The sequence below is a fragment of the Theropithecus gelada genome, chromosome 19 (genome assembly GCF_003255815.1).
Source record: "Theropithecus gelada isolate Dixy chromosome 19, Tgel_1.0, whole genome shotgun sequence".
NCBI lineage: Eukaryota > Metazoa > Chordata > Mammalia > Primates > Cercopithecidae > Theropithecus > Theropithecus gelada.
The window spans coordinates 12114471-12133622 of NC_037687.1; the positions used below are offsets into that span (position 1 = coordinate 12114471).

Consider the following 19152-nt stretch of genomic DNA (forward strand, 5'->3'; position numbering starts at 1 on the left):
AAAAAAAAAAAAAAAAAAAAAAAAAAGAAAGTGAGACCCTGTCTCTACAAAAAAGAATATATATAATGAGCTGGGCATGGTGGCTCATGTCTGTAATTCTAGTTACTCGGGAGGCAGAGGTGAAAGGAGTTCAGGGCTGCAGTGAGTTATGATTGTGCCACTGTACTCTAACTAGGACAACAGAGCGAGACCCTGTCTGGAAAAAAAAAAAAAAAAAAAAAACCTTAATACTTTAAACACTGACAGTTACAAAAGTGCAAAATTTTCAAATCTCTTTCTAACTATAATGACAAGGTGCATTATTATGTGTCCTACCATCTCACACTGGGAGGTGTTACTGGGAATGAGTAGCATATTATAATGCATTAGCGTTTTATCTTAAATATGTTAGGATTTTCAAATATATATATATATATAAGCTTTGAGTAGTTATTCTACCAAATAAAGAAGTTCAGGCTGGGCACGGTGGCTCATGCCTGTAATCCCAGCACTTTGGGAGGTCAAGGCTGGTGGATCATGAGGTCAGGAGATCAAGACCATCCTGCCTAACATGGTGAAATCCTGTCTCTACCAAAAATACAAAAAATTAGCCAGGCGTGGTGGCAGGTGCCTGCAGTCCCAGCTACTCAGAAGGCTGAGGCAGAAGAATGGCCTGAACCCGGGAGGCGGAGCTTGCAGTGAGCCAAGATCGCACCACTGCACTCCAGCCTGGGCGAGAGAGCGAGACTCCATCTCAAAAAAAAAAAAAAAAAAAGTTCAACTGCATTTCCCTTTTAGTTCAAGTGGAAATTCATTTGCAATAGGAATCATATGGACTTTGAGGTTTTTTTGTTTGTTTGTTTTTTGTATTTGTTTTTTTTTGAGACAGGGTTTTAATCTGTCACCCAGGCTGAATGAAGCACAGTGACTCAATTTTGACTCACTGCCACCTCTGCCTCCCAGGTTCAAGGGATCCTCCCATCTCAGCCTCCTGAGTAGCTGGGACTACACCCAGCTAAAATTACCACACCCGGCTAATTTTTTTTTTTTTTTTCTGTAGAGACAGGGTTTCACCACGTTGCCCACGCTAGTCTCAAACTCCTGGGCTCAAGCAATCCACCTGCCTCAGCCTCCCAAAGTGCTGGGATTACAGGCATGAGCCATAATGCCTGGCCTCTTTTAAATTTCAAAATACTCTGGCCAGGCGCGGTGGTTCATGCCTGTAATCCCAGCACTTTGGGAGGCCGATGTAGGCGGATCATGAGGTCAAGCGATCAAGACCATCCTGGCTAACACGGTGAAACCCCATCTCTACTAAAAATACAAAAAAATTAGCTGGGCGTAGTGGCAGGAACCTGTAGTCCCAGCTACTCAAGAGGCTGAGGCAGGAGAATGGCGTGAACCCAGGAGGCGGAGGTTGCAGTGAGCCAAGATCATGCCACTGCACTCCAGCCTGGGCAACAGAACAAGACTCCGTCTCAAAAAAAAAAAAATTTTTTCAAAGTACTCTATGACATGCACATACAAAAACCAATCTAAAAATGAAAAATGTACCTGACAATGTAAATACATCCATCTCTTATCTTGAGGTTCTCTTGCCTAAAAGAAACAAATATTCTGTTTGGTTCCAGAATTTTCTTTCTTTCTTTCTTTCTTTCTTTTTTAGAGATGGAGTCTTACTCTGTTGCCCAGGCTGGACTGCAGTGCACAATCTCGGTTCACCGTAACCTCCCCAGCAACCCAGGGTTCAAGCGATTCTCCTGCCTCAGCCTCCTAAGTAGCTGGGATTACAGGCGCCTACCAAAAATTACATGTCTGGTTAATTTTTATATGTTTAGTAGAGACAGGGTTTCACCAAGTTGGCCAGGCTGCTCTCAAACTTCTGACCTCAAGTGATCCCCCTGCCTCGGCCTCCCAAAGTGCTGAAATTAGAGGTGTGAGCCACCACACCCAGCCCGGTTTCAGAATTGTCTTGCCTTAGTTGCATCATACCTTTCAATCGATTTACATTTTCAAACCCAAGAAACAAAATTTAACACACTCACATATGGAATAACATTAAAAAGTGTTAACAGAAACTAGAAATTCAGCTGCTGTAATAGTCAGCAAATAAAGGAATCCAAAGGAAAAAAAAAACACTAGCCTGGACAACAGTGAGGATCTACAAAAAATTTACAAATTAGCCATGTGTGACAGTGCACACCTGTAGTCCTAGGTACTTGAGAAGCTGAGGTAGGAGGATTGTTTGAGCCAACAAAGGTGTTCGAGGTTACAGTTAGCTATGATCACACCACTGCACTCTAGTCTGGGTGACAGAGCAAGACTCTGACCAAAAAAAAAAAAAAAAAAAAGGAAGAAAGAAAAGAAAAGAAAAGAAAAAAGAAAAGGAAGGAAAACCACACCTGTAATCCCAGCACTTTGGGAGGCCGAGGTGGGAGGACTGTTTGAGGCCAGCAGTTTGGGATCAGCCTGGCCAACAAAGTGAGAACCCATCTCTAAAACACACACACACACACACACACACACTCTCTCACTCTCTCTCTCTCTCTCTCTCTCCTCTTCTCCCTCTCTCTCTCAAGTCAGCTCAGACTAGCAGCCTGCTTCCCCACAATTCAGAAGGAAAACCCACACTCAGAAAGCTAAACACATACACAAGCTTGGGGCCCACATTCTTGCTGTTGGGCAACAACCCTTAGTGTGAGACAGTCCTTGGTGACAGAGGGCAGGGGCACCTGAGGAGCCAAAGGAATGAACTCTGGGAGCTCCACACACTCCCTCACCCCAGGTGACAGTGAAATCGCCCCTTCAATTGTCGTGAGGAAACTCTCAACTGGACTGAGATTAAGGTTCTGACCCAAATGAACTCCCCAATTCATTTATCCTGTGTCCAGGAGACAGATCTCCTGGCCTTTACAGACTTTCTCACTATAGAAAAATTACACTGAGTGCACCTACACAACAGATGCAAAACTCAAACCTAATGTCTAAAAATAGGCCCAAGGAAACCACAAGTATGCCCTCAGGAAGAGCATCACTCAATTCAGCCAATCCCCTAATGTGCATTCAGACCCCCAGTTTTCCAGTGCTCAGCAGCTTCTCTCAGTATAAAGGGCTCCTTTAGGCCAGGCGTGGTGGCTCACGCCTGTAATCCCAGCACTTCAGGAGGCCGAGGCGTGTGGATCACCAAGTCAAGAAATCGAGACCATCCTGGCCAACGTAGTGAAATCCCATCTCTACTAAAAATACAAAAAAAAAATTAGCCGGGTGTCGTGGCGGGCGCCTGTAGTCCCAGCTACTTGGGAGGCTGAGGCAGGAGAATCTCTTGAACCCATGAGACAGAGGTTGCAGTGACCCGAGATTGCGCCACTGCACTCCAGCCTGGCGACAGAGTGAGACTCCATCTCAAAAAAACAAAAAACAAAAACAAAGGGCACCTTCCACAGTAGGTATGAGCAGATAGGACACCTGCAGGGGAGGCTCCCTAGGAAGAAACAACTGGGCCTTCAATTACATCCCGTGGCAGACCCAAGGGTTGGCCTTAGAGCTTGGAGTCACTGACCTCAGTCTTCCAGTCCTCTTTGCTCTCCAGTCAAGTGACCTGCACCACTACTGATATTTAAATGAGACAAACCCAGTGTTTGAAGAAATCAAAGGGGAGGCTGAGGCAGGTGGATGACATGAGCCCAGAATGAAATTCCATGTGAAATCACCCAAAAGGAAAGAACAGACCTGAGGAACTTACTACACATGCTCAGAAGAAAAAAAGAGAAACAAAAATTTTTAATAAATGCAGTATGATACTGGGATATTTTTTTATTATTATTATTATTTGCTGTTTTTGAGACAAGGTGTGAGACCTTGCTCAGCCTGGAGTGCAGTGGCACAATCAAGGCTCAAGGCAGCCTCAACCGCCCCCCCCCCCCCCCCCGCCTCAAGCAAACCTCCTGCCTCAGCCTCTCAAGTAGCTGGGGCTACAAGTGCAGGTCATTACGCACAGCTATTTTTTTTTTTTTTTTCCTACTAGAGATGAGGTCTCTCTATGTCATCTGGGCTGGTCTTGAACTCCTGAGCTCAAGTGATCCTGACTCAGTCTCCCAAAGTGCTAGGATTACAGGCGTGAGCCACCGCTCCCGGCTTGGTATTTTACTATTTTCTGAAATCTATCACTTTCCTTCCCCTTTGGAAATATTTTACATCCACTCTAAATGTTTATTTTACTTTTTTATTTTTTATTTTTTTGAGACAGAGTCTCACTCTGTCACCCAGACTGTAGTGCAGTGGCGCAATCTCAGTTCAACTGCAACCTCTGCCTCCTGGGTTCAAGCTATTCTCCTGCCTCAGCCTCCTGAGTAGCCAGGATTACAGACGTCCACCACCATGCCCGGCTAATTTTTTGTATTTTTTAGTAGAGACAGGGTTTCGCCATGTTGGCTAGGCTACAGGTCTCCTAATTACATATATTTTACATTTTTCGAGAATCAATTGAGTAAATCTTTTCAAGGTGAAAAGCCCAGGGAGGGGAAGTGCTGCGCTGGAAAGGACAGATCGCCCAGAAAAGTTTCCAAAAAGGATACTCAACCCAAAGGAGTTCCCATAGGATGTCAGGTCCCAGGATAGATACTGGCAAGAGAGGCACAAGCATTTTACACGAGGTAGCTTCAAGTCCTTCTCCCCTGTTTTCCTCTCATGTAAATACCCAAAGCATACATTAAATCTTTTAAAAAGAACCATCCATTCCTCTGTACAAAAAGGATAATTAAAATACTGCGTCTGGTTGAAATGCCCCACAGAAGACAGTTAATAACGACGTTGTGAACTGGAGAGAAGACATCGGCATTTGAAAGGAATCTAGAAATTTAGGGATTTATTCCCAGCTCTGGGAAGAACCAGGCTGGAAGACAGGGTCGTGGATTTGAGATCTGGCTTCCCATACACTTGGAAACCTTGAGAAACGAGTCCTCCCTTGGGAAGAAAAGAGGGCCTGAGGACCCTACACAACACTGCTCCTCAAACGCACGAACCCCACCACTCAGGCAGGATTCCCCCCATGACCCTCCCGTGCCCCCGCACAATCTGGGGAGACGCGGGACTGCGGGCTCGGAGCTGCCCAGCGAGGGCTCCAGGGCTGGGGCCGCAGTCGCCGCGCAGGGACTGGACAGGACGCACGGGGTCCCGGCTGCTGGCCCAGCCCCACCCTGCGGCCAAAGAGACCGAGGGCCGAGCTGCGCCAGGGGGACTCGGGTCCACAAACCCGGGAGACAACGGCGGGGAGGCCTGGGTCCCACCACAGCCAGATCCGGCCGGTTCCAACCCGCCCCTCTCCCCCATCTCAAGACGCTCAGCCCCGCACACTCACCATTTCCCAGACTCTGGGATGTCCTGGTGTCCGGTCTACTTCTCCCGCGGCCAGCACAGCTCCCACCACCACCCGAGAGGCCCTTTTGGGGTGAGGAGACCCCATAGCGGAGCGGAGCGGCTCGTAGAGACGTCCTCGCCGTTTGCGCAGCGTCCCCTCCGCCCGCCTTCCCGGCGGCGCCCCTGATTGGACGTTGCACTCTTGGACCTGCCTTTCTTGCCTGAGTGACAGCTGGTCGGGAAGTCGCGTCTCTAAGCAACCTGCATTCGTCTGGGATCAGGAATCTGTTCCCCTGCCACGGATATTTGCATCTAAGCAGAATTTGTTAACGTACCCGGGGTCGGGCGCTGGTGTCTGCCTGCAGCTCCTTCTGAGCGCGGAGACACAAGCGTGCACAGCGCAGGAAATTCCAGGCTCAGTTTCCAGATAAAGAGAGGCTCTTTGTCCACAGCAAAAAGGGCGCCCGAGCCATGCCAGACTGGAGCGGGAGGGTCAGATGCTCCCAGGCTTAGCATAAGGCTTCGAGGTCATTCATGGGTTTCTAACTCTTGTTTACAAATACAGACACTTAGAGTGACCTCATCATACCTAACAAAGAGTCTGACTACGTTTTAATCTTTGACAACTGACAGGGTTTAGGGCATCATCCATCCCTTCCCTCCCCCGCCACACTTTGCTCTAGTGGGAAGTTTGGACCCCACAGCCTTAGTCTGAGAGAAGTTGTTCCTTTTTTTTTTTTTTTTTTTTCTGGGAGGGGTGGGGGGGGGGGGGGGGGGGGGGGTGTCTCACTATGTTGCACAGGCTAGTCTCAAACTCCTGGGCTCAGGCGATCCTCCTTGGCTTCCCAAAGTGAAGGGATTACAGGCGTGAACCACCATGCCCGGTGAGGAATTCTTTTCAGTTCAACCCAAAGCCATGAGATGTGTTCAGCAAAACTGAACACTGGAAGGATATTTATTTCGGACCAGTTTTTGACTGTGTCCCTAGAGAACTTTTGTGGGTCCTTTATGTTTGTTTGGTTTGTGGTTGTTTTTGAGACAGGGCCCCTTTGTCCCTCAGGCTGGAATGCAGTGGTGCAATCAGAGCTCACTGCAGCCTCGACCTTCTGGGTTCAAGCAATCCTCCCACCTCAACCACCTGAGTAGCTGGAACCTCAGGCGCGTGCCACCATGCTTGACTAATTTCTTTCTTTTTATTTTTATTTTCTAGAAACAGGGTCTCACTATTTTGCCCAGGCTGATCTTGAACTCCTGGGCTCAAGTGATCTGCTGTCCTCTGCCTCCCAAAGTGTTAGGATTACAGGCGTGAAGCACCGCACCCAGCTCCTAGAGAACTTTGAAATGTAAATGGCTATGATATCCATAAGGCAATTAATTCCTATTTTGACTGAGATTATTAAAAAAAACATAAAAGGTTATGTAAAGTTGGCATGTACCAGTAAACTCAATATACTTAAGATACTGGATCAAAACTACTAATGGGCTGAGCATGATGGCTCACATCTGTAGTTCCAGCACTTTAAGAATCTAAGGGCTGCTTGAGCCCAGGAGTTTGAGACCAGCCTGGGCAACATAGTCAGAACCCCCCCAACTCTAAGAAAAATTTTAAAAATTAGCAGGGCATGGTGGTGCACACCTGTAGTCCCAGCTACTGGGGAGGCTGAGGCCCGAGGATCGTTTGAACCCAGGAGACCAAGGCTACAGTGAACTGTGATCCTGCATTCCAACCTGGGTGACAGAGTGAGACCCTGTTGGAAGGAAGGAGGGAAGGAGGGAAGGAGGGAAGGAGGGAAGGAAGGAAGGAGGGAAGGAGGGAAGGAGGGAAGGAGGGAGGGAAGGAGGGAAGGAGGGAAGGAAGGAAGGAAGGAAGGAAGGAAGGAGGGAGGGAGGGAGGGAGGGAGGGAAGGAAGGAAGGAAGGAAGGAAGGAAGGAAGGAGGGAGGGAGGGAGGGAGGGAGGAAGGAAGGAAAAAGGAAACCCCTGTAGCCTTTGACTGTCACTGTCCTATCTTCTCATCTTCCTCCTCCAAGCCTCTGTCTTAAGCAACCATTAATTTACTTTGGGTTGCTATATAGCTTTCCCATTCTAGACTTGGAATGGAATCATATACTATGTGTTCTTTGTGATTAACTTCATTCACTTAGCATAACTGTTTCAAGGGACATTTACATTGAAGTTTGTATCAATACTTCATTTGTTGTTTACAGTGAAACAATATTTCATTGTATGGATATAGCTCATTTTGTTTATCCATTCATCCATTAATAGGTATTTGGTTTGTTTCCGCCTTTTAGCTGTTATTAATAAGGTTGCTATAAACATCCATTGTACAAGTTTTTCTGTAGACATAGGATTTCATTTCTCTTGGGAATACACTCAGGCGTGGAATCAATGGATTACATGGTAATTCTATCTTTAATAGTTGAAGAGCTGCCAGACTCTTCTCCTCTCCTTTGGGAAATTCTATTACACACATATTGGTGAACTAAATAGTGTTCTGCATATTTCTCAGGCTCTGTTCATTTTTCTGTTTTTTGTTTTTGTTTTTAAGATGTAGTCCTGGGCTGTGCATAGTGGCTCACACCTGTAATCCTAGCACTTTGGGAGGCCAAGGCGGGCAGATCACAAGGTCAGGAGATCGAGACCATCCTGGCTAACATGGTGAAACTCCGTCTCTACCGAAAATACAAAAAATTAGCCGGGCGTGGTGGCGGGCGCCTGTAGTCCCAGCTACTCGGGAGGCTGAGGCAAGAGAATGGCATGAACCCGGGAGGCGGAGTTTGCAGTGAGCCGAGATCGTGCCACTGCACTCCAGCCTGGGCAACAGAGCGAGACTTGGTCTCAAAAAAAAAAAAAAGATGTAGTCCTGTTATGTTACCCAGGCCGGACTGCTTCAGTCTCCCAAGTAAGTGGGTCTGCAGGTGTGCACTAGCATGCCCAGTTTAAAGAAATAATTTCTTAAATCAGTGTTTGGCATTTTGCAGATCCCCTCTCCTTCCCCCAAGAAAATCTTTTTTTTTTTTTTTGAGACGGAGTTTCACTCTTGTTACCCAGGCTGGAGTGCAATGGCACGGTCTCGGCTCACTGCAACCTCCGCCTCCCAAGTACAAGTGATTCTCCTGGCTCAGCTTCCCAAGTAGCTGGGATTACCGGCACCTGCCACCGTGCCCGGCTAATTTTTTTGTATTCTTAATAAAGATGGGGTTTCACCATGTTGGCCAGGCTGGACTTGAACTCCTGACCTCAGGTGACCCACCTGCCTCAGCCTCCCAAAGTGCTGGGTTTGCAAGCATGAGCCACCATGCCTGGCCCAAAAAATCTTATTCTCCAGCTGTCTCCCAAAAACTAGTAGGCCTACAGTCTACACTATACCTTCGTTAAATTCCTAGATCTCTTCCCAGTTGATTTTCACTTCTTTTTTGAGACAGACTCTCACCCTGTCGCCCAAGCTGAAGTGCAGTGGCAAAATCTTGGCTCACTGCAACCTCCGCCTCCTGGGTTCAAGCGATTCTCCTGCCTCAGCCTCCTGAGTAGCTGAGACTAAGGTTCCCGTCACCGCTCTGGCTAATTTTTGTATTTTTAGTAGAGACCAGGTTTCACCATGTTGGCCAGGCTGGTCTTGAACTACTGACCATACGTGATCTGCCCGCCTCAGCCAAGGTGGAACCAACCCAATTGTCCATCAAGGAATGAATGAATCAACTAAATGTGGCCTATCCATACAATGGAATATACACACACACACACACGCAGACACACACACACACAGATATGAATTTGCAAAATTTTCTTCCATATATATACTGATCCAAAATCAATTTCCTTCCAATGTAAAGTATACATGTGGTTGGTTTGAGAAGAGCCCAGTGCCCAGGCTAGGGTTGTAGGGTTCAAACTCCACATCAAAGCCAAGTGCTCAGGTGTTATAGTGATTCCTTTTCTAAAGTGCCTCGATGAGTAGAGGTGGGAAAGGGATGTGTGGAAGCCTCAAGACCATCAACAGTAAAAGTTAAAATGGATAGGATGAGGTCATTTTAAGTGTCTGTGTTTGTAAACAAGGGCCACAGTTCTTTTTGTTTTGCTTTTTTGAAAATAAAAAAAAAACACTGCCTGGTTTCTCAAAGAAGGTCACTACATAATGATAAACAGGTCAATTCAGCAAGAGCATATAAAAGTTGTAAATATATTTGCACCCAACACTGCAGCACCCAGATATAGAAGTAGAGAATACTTCCAAACTCAATCTACAAGGCCGCTATTACCCTGATGCCAAAACCAGACAAAGACACACCAAAAAAAGAAAACTATAGGCCAATATCACTGATGAATGTTGATGCAAAAATCCTCAACAAAATGCTAGCAAACTGAATTCAACAACACATTAAAAATACAATGTATCGTGACCAAGTGGGATTTATCCCAGGGTGCAGGGTTGGTTCAACATATGCAAATCAATTAATGTGAGACATCGTATCAACAGAATGAAGGACAAAGACCATACTATCATTTCAATGGATGCTCAAAAAGCATTTGATAAAATTCAACATCTCTTCATGATAAAAACCCTCAAAAAACTGAGTATAGAAGGAACATGCCTCAACATAATAAAACCCATATGTGGGCCAGGTGTGGTGGTTCATGTCTGTCATCCCAGCACTTTGGGAGGCCGAGGTGGGTGGATCATTTGAGGTCAGGAGTTCGAGACTATCCTGGCTAACATGGTGAAATGCTGTCTCTACTAAAAATACAAAAAATTAGCGGGGTGTGGTGATGGGCGCCTGTAGTCCCAGCTACTCGGGAGGTTGAGGCAGGAGAATGGTGTGAACCCAGGAGGTGGAGCTTGCAGTAGCTGAGATCGCGCCACTGCACTCCAGCCTGGGAAACAGAGCAAGACTCTGTCTCAAAAAAAAAAACAACACCATATATGACAGACCCATAGCTAGTATCATACTGGATAGGCAAAAACTGAAAGCCTTTCCTCTAAGATCAAGAACACAACAAGGATGCCCACTTTGCCACTGTTATTCAACATAGTACTAGCTGAAGCAATCAGACAAAAGAAAGAAATAAAGGGCATCCAAATGGGAAAGGAAGAAAGCAAATTATCCTTGTTTGCAAATGATATAATCCTATATCTGGAACAAACTAAAGACTCCACCAACCAGCACTTTGGTAGGCCAAGGCGGGTGGATCACAAGGTCAGGAGTTTGAGACCAGCCTGGCCAATATGGTAAAACCTCATCTCTACTAAAAATACAAAACTTAGCTGGGCATGGTGACGTGCACCTGTACTCCCAGCTACTCAGGAGGCTGAGGCAGAAGAATTGCTTGAACCCAGGAGGCGGGGTTGCAGTGAGCCGAGATCGTACCACTGCACTCCAGCCTGGGCGACAGAGACTCTGTCTCAAAAAATAAAAATAAAAAAGACTCCACCAAAAAACTATTAGAACTGATAACTCAACTCAGTAAAGTTCCAGGATACAAAATCAACATACAAAAATCAGTAGCATTTCTTTTTTTTTTTTTTTTTTTTGAGACGGAGTCTGGCTCTGTCGCCCAGGCTGGAGTGCAGTGGCCGCATCTCAGCTCACTGCAAGCTCCGCCTCCCGGGTTTACGCCATTCTCCTGGCTCAGCCTCCCGAGTAGCTGGGACTACAGGCGCCCGACACCTCGCCCGGCTAGTTTTTTGTATTTTTTAGTAGAGACGGGGTTTCACCGTGTTAGCCAGGATGGTCTCGATCTCCTGACCTCGTGATCCACCCGTCTCGGCCTCCCAAAGTGCTGGGATTACAGGCTTGAGCCACCGCGCCCGGCCGATCAGTAGCATTTCTATATGCCAACAGCAAACAATTTTAAAAAGAAGTCATTAAAGTAATCCCATTTATAATAGCTACAAATAAAATTAAATGCCTAGGAATTAACTTACCCAAAGAAGTGAAAGATACCTACAATGAAAGCTATAAGACATTGATGCGGCCGGGCGCGGTGGCTCAAGCCTGTAATCCCAGCACTTTGGGAGGCCGAGACGGGTGGATCACGAGGTCAGGAGATTGAGACTAGCCTGGCTAACACAGTGAAACCCCGTCTCTACTAAAAAATACAAAAAACTAGCCGGGCGAGGTGGTGGGCGCCTGTAGTCCCAGCTACTCGGGAGGCTAAGGCAGAAGAATGGCTTAAACCCGGGAGGCGGAGCTTGCAGTGAGCTGAGATCCGGCCACTGCACTCCAGCCTGGGCGACAGAGTAAGACTCCGTCTCAAAAAAAAAAAAAAAAAAAAAAAAAAAGACATTGATGCAAGAAATTGAAGAGGACACAAAAAATGAAAAGATACTCATGTTCATGCATTGGAAGAATCACTATTGTTAAAATGTCCACACTAACTAAAGCAATCTAGAGATTTAATGCAATCCCAATCAAAATACCAATGACGCTCTTCACAGAAATAGAAAAAACCATCCTAAGATGTATGTGGAACCAAAGAAGACCCAGAATAGCCAAGCTATCCTAAGCAAAAAGTACAAAACTGAAGGAATCATATTACCTGACTTTAAATTATTTAAATATGACTATAAATCATATTATCTAACTTTAGACCTACAGTAACCATAATGGCATGGTACTGGAATAAAAACAGACGCAAAGATCAGTGGAACAGAACAGAGAAGCCAGAAATAAATCCATACATCTATGGTGAAGTCATTTTTGACAAAGGTGCCAAGAACATACACTGGGAAAACGACAGTCTCTTCAGTAAAGAGACTGGGGAAACTGGATATCCATATGCAAAATAATGAAACAGACCCCTCTCTCTCACCATACACAAAAAGCAAATCAAGATCAGTTACAGACTCAAATCTAAGACCTTAAACTATGAAACTACTAAAAGAAAATATAGGGAAATTCTCCAGAACATTGGAGTGGGCAAAGATTTCTTGAGTAATATCCTACAAGCACAGGCAACCAAAGCAAAAATAGATAAAGGGGTCACATTAAGTAAAGAGCTTCTGTACAACAAAGTGAAAAGACAAGCTACAGAATGGGAGAAAATATTTGCAGACTACCCATCTGACAAGGAATTAGTAACCAGAATATAGGCCAGGCGCAGTGGCTCACGCCTGTAATCCCAGCACTTTGGGAGGCCGAGGCGGGAGGATCACGTGGTCAGGAGTTTGAGACCAGCCTGACCAACATGGAGAAACCCTGTCTCTACTAAAAATACAAAATTAGCTGGGCGTGGTGGCACAGGCCTGCAATTCCAGCTACTCCGGAGGCTGAAGCAGGAGAATCGCTTGAACCCGTGAGGCGGAGGTTGTGGTGAGCTGAGATTGCACCATTCCACTCCAGCCTGGGCAACAAGAGGGAAACTCCATCTCAGAAAAATAAAAACAAAAACAACTTTTTAAAAAAACCCAGAATATATAAGGAGCTCCAAAAAAATCTATAGAAAAAAAATCCAATAATCGGATTAAAAATGGGCAAAAGATCTGAAAAGACATTTCTCAAAAGAAGGCATGCAAATGGCAAACAGTTATACGAAAAGGCCAACATCATTGATCATCAGAGAAATGCAAATCAAAACTATTATACAATGAGATATCATCTCACCCCTGTTAAAATGACTTTTATCCAAAAGTCAGGCAGTAACAAATGCTGGAGAGGATGTGGAGAAAAGGGAACCTTTGTACACTGTTTTTCAGTTTTCTTGAACTGCCAGGCTTGGGTGGGTTTTTTCTTGACTTTCAGTATAGTTTTTCTCCCTTCTGTAGTCTGAGAGAATCCAGAAGGCAAGAATCAATACCCCTCAACACCAGCAAATGATTAGGTGACCCCAAGTATCCCCAAAGGAATGGAAACTGGGGTTGGGAAAGAAAAGCTGAGTGCCCCAGGGGTTCGTTATTTATTTGAGGGGGATACCAGGAGACTCTTTCCAGCCCAAGGTATCCAGCTGCTCCCCTGAGAGGCCCCAAACCCCATCTCTGAGAAGATAACCCAGGAGCCCATAATTCACTAGATCCTCCAAGAGACTTGGCAGCTGTGGGCATCCTGGGTCAGCCTCAGGCAGTTCTGAAATCCAGGACCAGGGAAGGATAGAGGGTGGGCTGAGGACACATCACCCCCTCAAGTTTCCAAAAAGGAACCTCAACCCAAAGACATTCTGATAAGCTGTCTGTGCCTAGGGAAGATGAAAGGAGAAGCACAAAGGTTTTTTACGGTAGAGCACCAGGTGCTTCCTCTCTGCTTTCCTCTCAGAGGAAAAGTCCACAAAGAGAAAACAAATCTCTCAAAAAGAGCCATCCATTGCTTTGTAGGGAAAAATGAATAAACAATTCTAATACCGTGTTTGTTGAAAATGTAGAATGAAGGACAAAACGCTGATAAAGTTGGCTGGATGTGGTGGCTCACGCCTATAATTCCAGCACTTTGTGAGGCTGAGGTGGGCAGATCACGAGGTTAAGAGATCGACACCATCCTGGCCAACATGGTGAAACCCCATGTCTACTAAAAATTTAAAAATTAGCTGAGCGTGGTGGTGCGTGCTTGTAATCCCAGCTACTTGGGAAGCTGAGGCAGGAGAATCGCTTGAACCCAGAAGGCAGAGGTTGCAGTGAGCTGCGATTGCACCACTGCACTCCAGCCTGGCGACAGAGCGAGACTCCGTCTCAAACAAACAAAAAGCCAACGATATCCTTTGTTTTATAGAGAAAAACGAATAAGCAATTCTAATACTGTATTTGTTGGAAATGTAGAATGACGGACAAAAAACTGATAAAGTTGTGAATTGGAGAGGGAAAGCTGGTCTTTGGAAATGCAGGGAGGAATTTATTCCCAGCCCCTGTATGAGGGCCGGGGTCGTGTCTTTGGGACCCTGCTTCCCACACGTTCAGAAGACCTGGAGGGAAACTAGTACCCCAGGGAAAGATGAGGGACTGAGGATCCCACAGGCCACAGCTCCTCCCACACGAACCCCACACCCGAGGCGGGATTCCCCCCATGACTCTCCGGTGACCACGGCACAATCTGGAGACATGCGGGGCTGCGGGTGCGGGGCTGGGGCCGCAGGCGCCACGCACGGATGGGACAGGACGCCCGGGGTCCCGGCTGCCGGCTCAGACCCACCTTGCAGCCGAGGCGTCCGGAGCAGGGGGACTCAAGTCCCAGACCCCGAAGTCGCCGCGGGGAGGCCCGGGTCCTTCCACAGCTGGATCCGGCCGATTCCAACCAGCCGCTCCTCCAAGTCTAGGGACTCCAGGCCCCGCACACGCACCGTATTCTGGCTTTCAGGTGACCTGGCTTCCTTACTACGCTACGCCTCCCTTGGTCAGAGCTAGTCACAGCGCGACAGAGGCTGCAGCGGCGCCACCTGTGGCGTCCTCGGCAGAAACGACCTGCCCCGCCGACTTGTTTACCGTTGCCCAGGCATCCTGGCGGCGCACCTGATTGGACTGTTCAGAGCACGCCCCAGCGCCGCTGATTGGATAGATTCGGGCTCCACCCCCTGCGTCATAGAAGTCATCTAATAGGTGGCAGAAGGGAGCCGGATTGATAAGCTGTAGCGGCAGCCAATAGCAGGCCCAGCTTCCTCCTGGCAACCAAACCAGGGTCTGCTGGAGGCATCAACACAATTGTCCACAAGGTTTCCAGAGCTACTACTGGCCTTTTCCTGTACTCGGTGGGCCCTTTCTGCCTCTTCCAGGTCACAGATGTGCACAAGAAATTACAGACTCAGTGTCCAATGGGGACATCTCCTTCCCTCAGAGCAAGAGGGAAGCCGAGTCCAAACCAGGCCACACTGGAACAGTGGGGAGGGCCTGATGTCCTCCAGGGATCAGGAATTTGGGATGGGGCAGCTGGTGCCATGGCCAAGCCATTCTCTCACCTTATCTCTCAGTCTACTCATTTTCAGCCCAGAAAAAACAAACAAAACCAAACAAACAACCACCGAAAAAAAAATATGCCAACATGGGAATAAAACAAAGGCATGGAAAAATTATTAAATGCATAGTTATATGGCAGCATTATTCCATAAGGCAATCAAAAGGAAAGCAAACATTTGAACTAGATCAGGCAAGCAGCCTTTTTCACCCACAGTTCACATGGAAAACCTGCATTCAGGTTTAACACAATCTTGGAAGTCAGACTCTGACTACTAAAATGGATGTCCAGAGTCAATCAGACCCTCCTGATGAGGTAGGGAAACCTAAGGATTTAACTCTGGGAGTTCAACATGCCCTCATGTACCCTCCACACAGTGTGGAAAAGCTGCCTCCTTCAAGACCTTCATTTACACCTGGAGGAGACTCTTACCTAGAGTCAGTTTAAGGTTCTAACCTACATAAACTATCAACTACATACATCCTTTCTCCAGGAGACAATCAAAATGAGTCTTTATCTGAGCCTGACCATCCCAGATTTACTTCATATATACAAATTACAGTTGGACCACAGTGACCCTATGTATGCCAAAACACGTTGCCCAGAAAATAATCACAGCCTGATAAAGGACAGAACACCCCAAGCATGTCTTCACACAAATCTTTTGCTTTCCAGGGCTCTGCTTCTCAGAATCTGCACTCCTATTGCTGTTCTGAGCAACCGGAGGCCACCTACAGAGACAGCAGGCTGCCCAGAAAGCCACATGGGGAGTTCCATTTCCCTCCCTTTGCAGGCTCCAGACTGGCCTCAGGTTGGAGTCACTACAAGGAGTTCCACTGACTCCCTTTCCGGAAAATGACTCAAACCAGTTTTCTGGAGGACTGTATGCAATGATAGACATGAAGATTACATGTTCAATTTGCTTTTATTTACATGATTTACCTTTTTTGTTTGTTTTTGAGAAAGGGTCTTGGTCTGTCACCCATGCTTAATCTTGACTCACTGCAACCTCCACCTCCTGGGCTCAAGCGATCCTTCCACCCCAGCCTCCTGAGTAGCTGGAATGACAGGTGTGCACCAACATGCTTGGCTAATATTTAAATTTTTTGTAGAAATGAGGTCTCACTATATTGCCCAGGCTGGTCTCAAACTCCTGAATTAAAGCAATTCTCCTGACTCAGCCTCCCAAAGTGCTGGGATTACAGGCGTGAGCCGCTGTGCCTGGCTGATTTAACTTTTCATAGGTTAAGAAAGTGATTAACCCTGTGAACCATGGTTGGACTTCACTGACTCTCAAAACTTGTAGCTAATTATTTTTATTTTATTTTATTTTGAGACAGAGTTTCGCTCTTTTTGCCCAGGCTGAACTGCAATGGCGTGATCTCGGCTCACCACAACCTCTACCTTCTGGGTTCAAGTGATTCTCCTGCCTCAGCCTTCCAAGTAGCTGGAATTACAGGCATGCACCACCACCCTGGCTAATTTTGTATTTTTAGTAGAGACGGGTTTCTCCATGTTAGTCAGGCTGGTCTTGAACTCCCAACCTCAGGTGATCTGCCCGCCTCGGCCTCCCAAAGTGCTGGGATTACAGGCATGAGCCACAGTGCCCAAAGTGAATTGTTAATTTAATTTTATGTTGCCTTAACATCCATTTTAAATACAAGTGTAACTTTCTTATACCAGAAGGGGTTTATTCACTGTTAACACAGTTTCCAGTTCTCCACCTCCTCCCAGTTCCTCAATGTAGTGAATCCATATATCTGCCTTAGACAACTGATTCCCAGTGATCACCTCACTATAGGACAGCTAGATCTAACATTCTCACTGACCCCACTGAACCCCCACGCTTCGTATGAACTGTGTAGGTGTGTCACAGTGACCACCTCTCAGTCACTTTGTGACCTCCTTGAACTTGTGCCTGCTTGCTTTAAACCCACCAATTAAAATCCCCTAGGGGAAACTTTTTTATTTATTTATTTTTTTTTGAGTGGGCGTCTTGCTCTGTCTCCCAGGCTGGAGAGCAGTGGCACGATATCAGCTCACTGCAACCTCTGCCTCCCAGGTTCAAGCGATTCTCCTGCCTCAGCCTCCCAAGTAGCTGGGACTACAGGCGCCCGCCACCACACCCGGCTAATTTTTTGTATTTTTAATGGAGATGGGGTTTCACCATGTTAGCCAGGATGGTCTTGATCTCCCGACCTCATGATCCGCCCACCTCCGCCTCTCAAAGTACTGTGATTACAGGCGTGAGCCACCGCGCCCAGCCATACCCCTAGGGGGAAACTTTCAATAATACCCTGGACTCTAATAAAGGTACTGACCCATGGATTCATCCATTTCTCCCTCTCTCTCCATGTGGTCCTTGACTTCTGTGTGTGTGGCCTCCATGTGTGCTGTGTGTCCTCCAGGACCTGTAAGTAATAAAATCCTTATTTCCACCTTATGTCTCTCTCAATCATTGAAAGATCCTAATTTTAAAGATCCTAAATTAGAACACTTGGTGTAGTTGGCAGGATACAGAGTGATTCTCATGATTAGCACAAGATATCTTTGAGTTGCTATAGCTTATTAACATCATAAATCATTTGGGCAACCACACTGGTGAGGCAGTAGTGTTTGCTGTAATAAACGAAAGAGAGACTAAAAAACAATATGAGACCAGGCACGGTGGCTCACGCCTGTAATCCCAGCACTTTGGGAGGCCAAGGCAGGCAGATCACGAGGTCAGGATATCAAGACCATCCTGGCTAACACAGGGAAATCCCGTCTCTACTAAAACTACATTTAAAAAAAAATAGCCAGGCATGGTGGCATGTGCCTGTAGTCCCAGCTACTCATGAGGCTGAGGCTGGAGAATCACTTGAACCCAGGAAGCAGAGGTTACAGTGAGCCGAGATCGCGCCACTGCACTCCAGCCTGGGTGACAAAGCGAGACTCTTGTCTCAAAAAAAAAAAAAAGAAAAAAAAGAAAGATCAACAAAATGAAGAGTTTTTTAAAAAAAGATAAAATCAACAAAGCTCGACTCACTAGATAAAAATAGCAGATTCAAATAAATAAAATCAGAGGTGAAAAAAAGGAGTTGGCTGGGTGTGGTGGCTCACGCCTATAATCCCAACACTTTAGAAGGTCAAGGAGGGTGGATCACTTGAGGTCAGGAGTTTGAGACAAGCCTGGCCAACATGGTAAAACCCTGTCTCTACTAGAAATACAGAAAATTAGCTGGCCATGGTGGCGCATGCCTGTAATTCCAGCTACTCGGGAAGCTGAGACAGGAGAATCACTTGAACCCGGGAGGGGGAGGTTGCAGTGAGCAGAGATCACACCACTGCACTCCAGCCTGAGCAAGAGAGTGAGACTCTGTCTCAAAACAACAACAACAACAAAAAACGGGGTCACTGCAACTTAATACTAAAGAAATACAAAGAATTATAAAACAGACTATTATGAACAACTACACGCCAACGAATTGGAAAGCCTAGAAGAAAGGGATAAGTTCCTGGGCACGTACAACCTATCAAAATTGAGTCATGAAGAAATGGAAAATCTGAACAGACTAATAAGAAGTAATGAGGTTAAATTAGTAATAAACTGTCCCATCAAAGAAAAGCCCAGAACCTGATGGCTTCACTGCTGAATTCTACCAAACACACACAACTAAAAAGTACAGGCCAATATCCCTGATTAATATAGATGGAAAAATTATCGACAAAATACATGCAAACTGAATTCAACAGCACACTGAAAAGACCATTCACCCTGACCAAGTGGGATGCATCCCATGGGTGTAGGGATACTTCAACATATGGAAACCAATAAATGTGATACATCACAGTAACAGAATCAACAAGAAAAAAATACCATTTCAATATATGCAGAAAATGATTCAATAACATTCCATATAATTCATGATAAAAACTCACAACAGGCCGGGTGTGGTGGCTCATGC

The 19152-nt window shown here is 46.3% G+C and overlaps 1 protein-coding gene across 1 annotated transcript in view; it reads right to left on the reverse strand.

Moving 5' to 3' along the window:
• Positions 1 to 5850, reverse strand: part of ZNF709 (zinc finger protein 709) — a 14712-nt gene extending 8862 nt beyond the window's left edge. The window contains exons 1-2 of the mRNA XM_025367916.1: positions 5670 to 5850; positions 5336 to 5595 (exon numbers count right to left, since the gene is read on the reverse strand). Coding sequence (XP_025223701.1) covers positions 5336 to 5595; positions 5670 to 5850 — 441 coding nt within the window. The remainder of the gene's footprint in view (positions 1 to 5335; positions 5596 to 5669) is intronic.
• Between the last annotated feature and the right edge of the window lie 13302 nt (positions 5851 to 19152).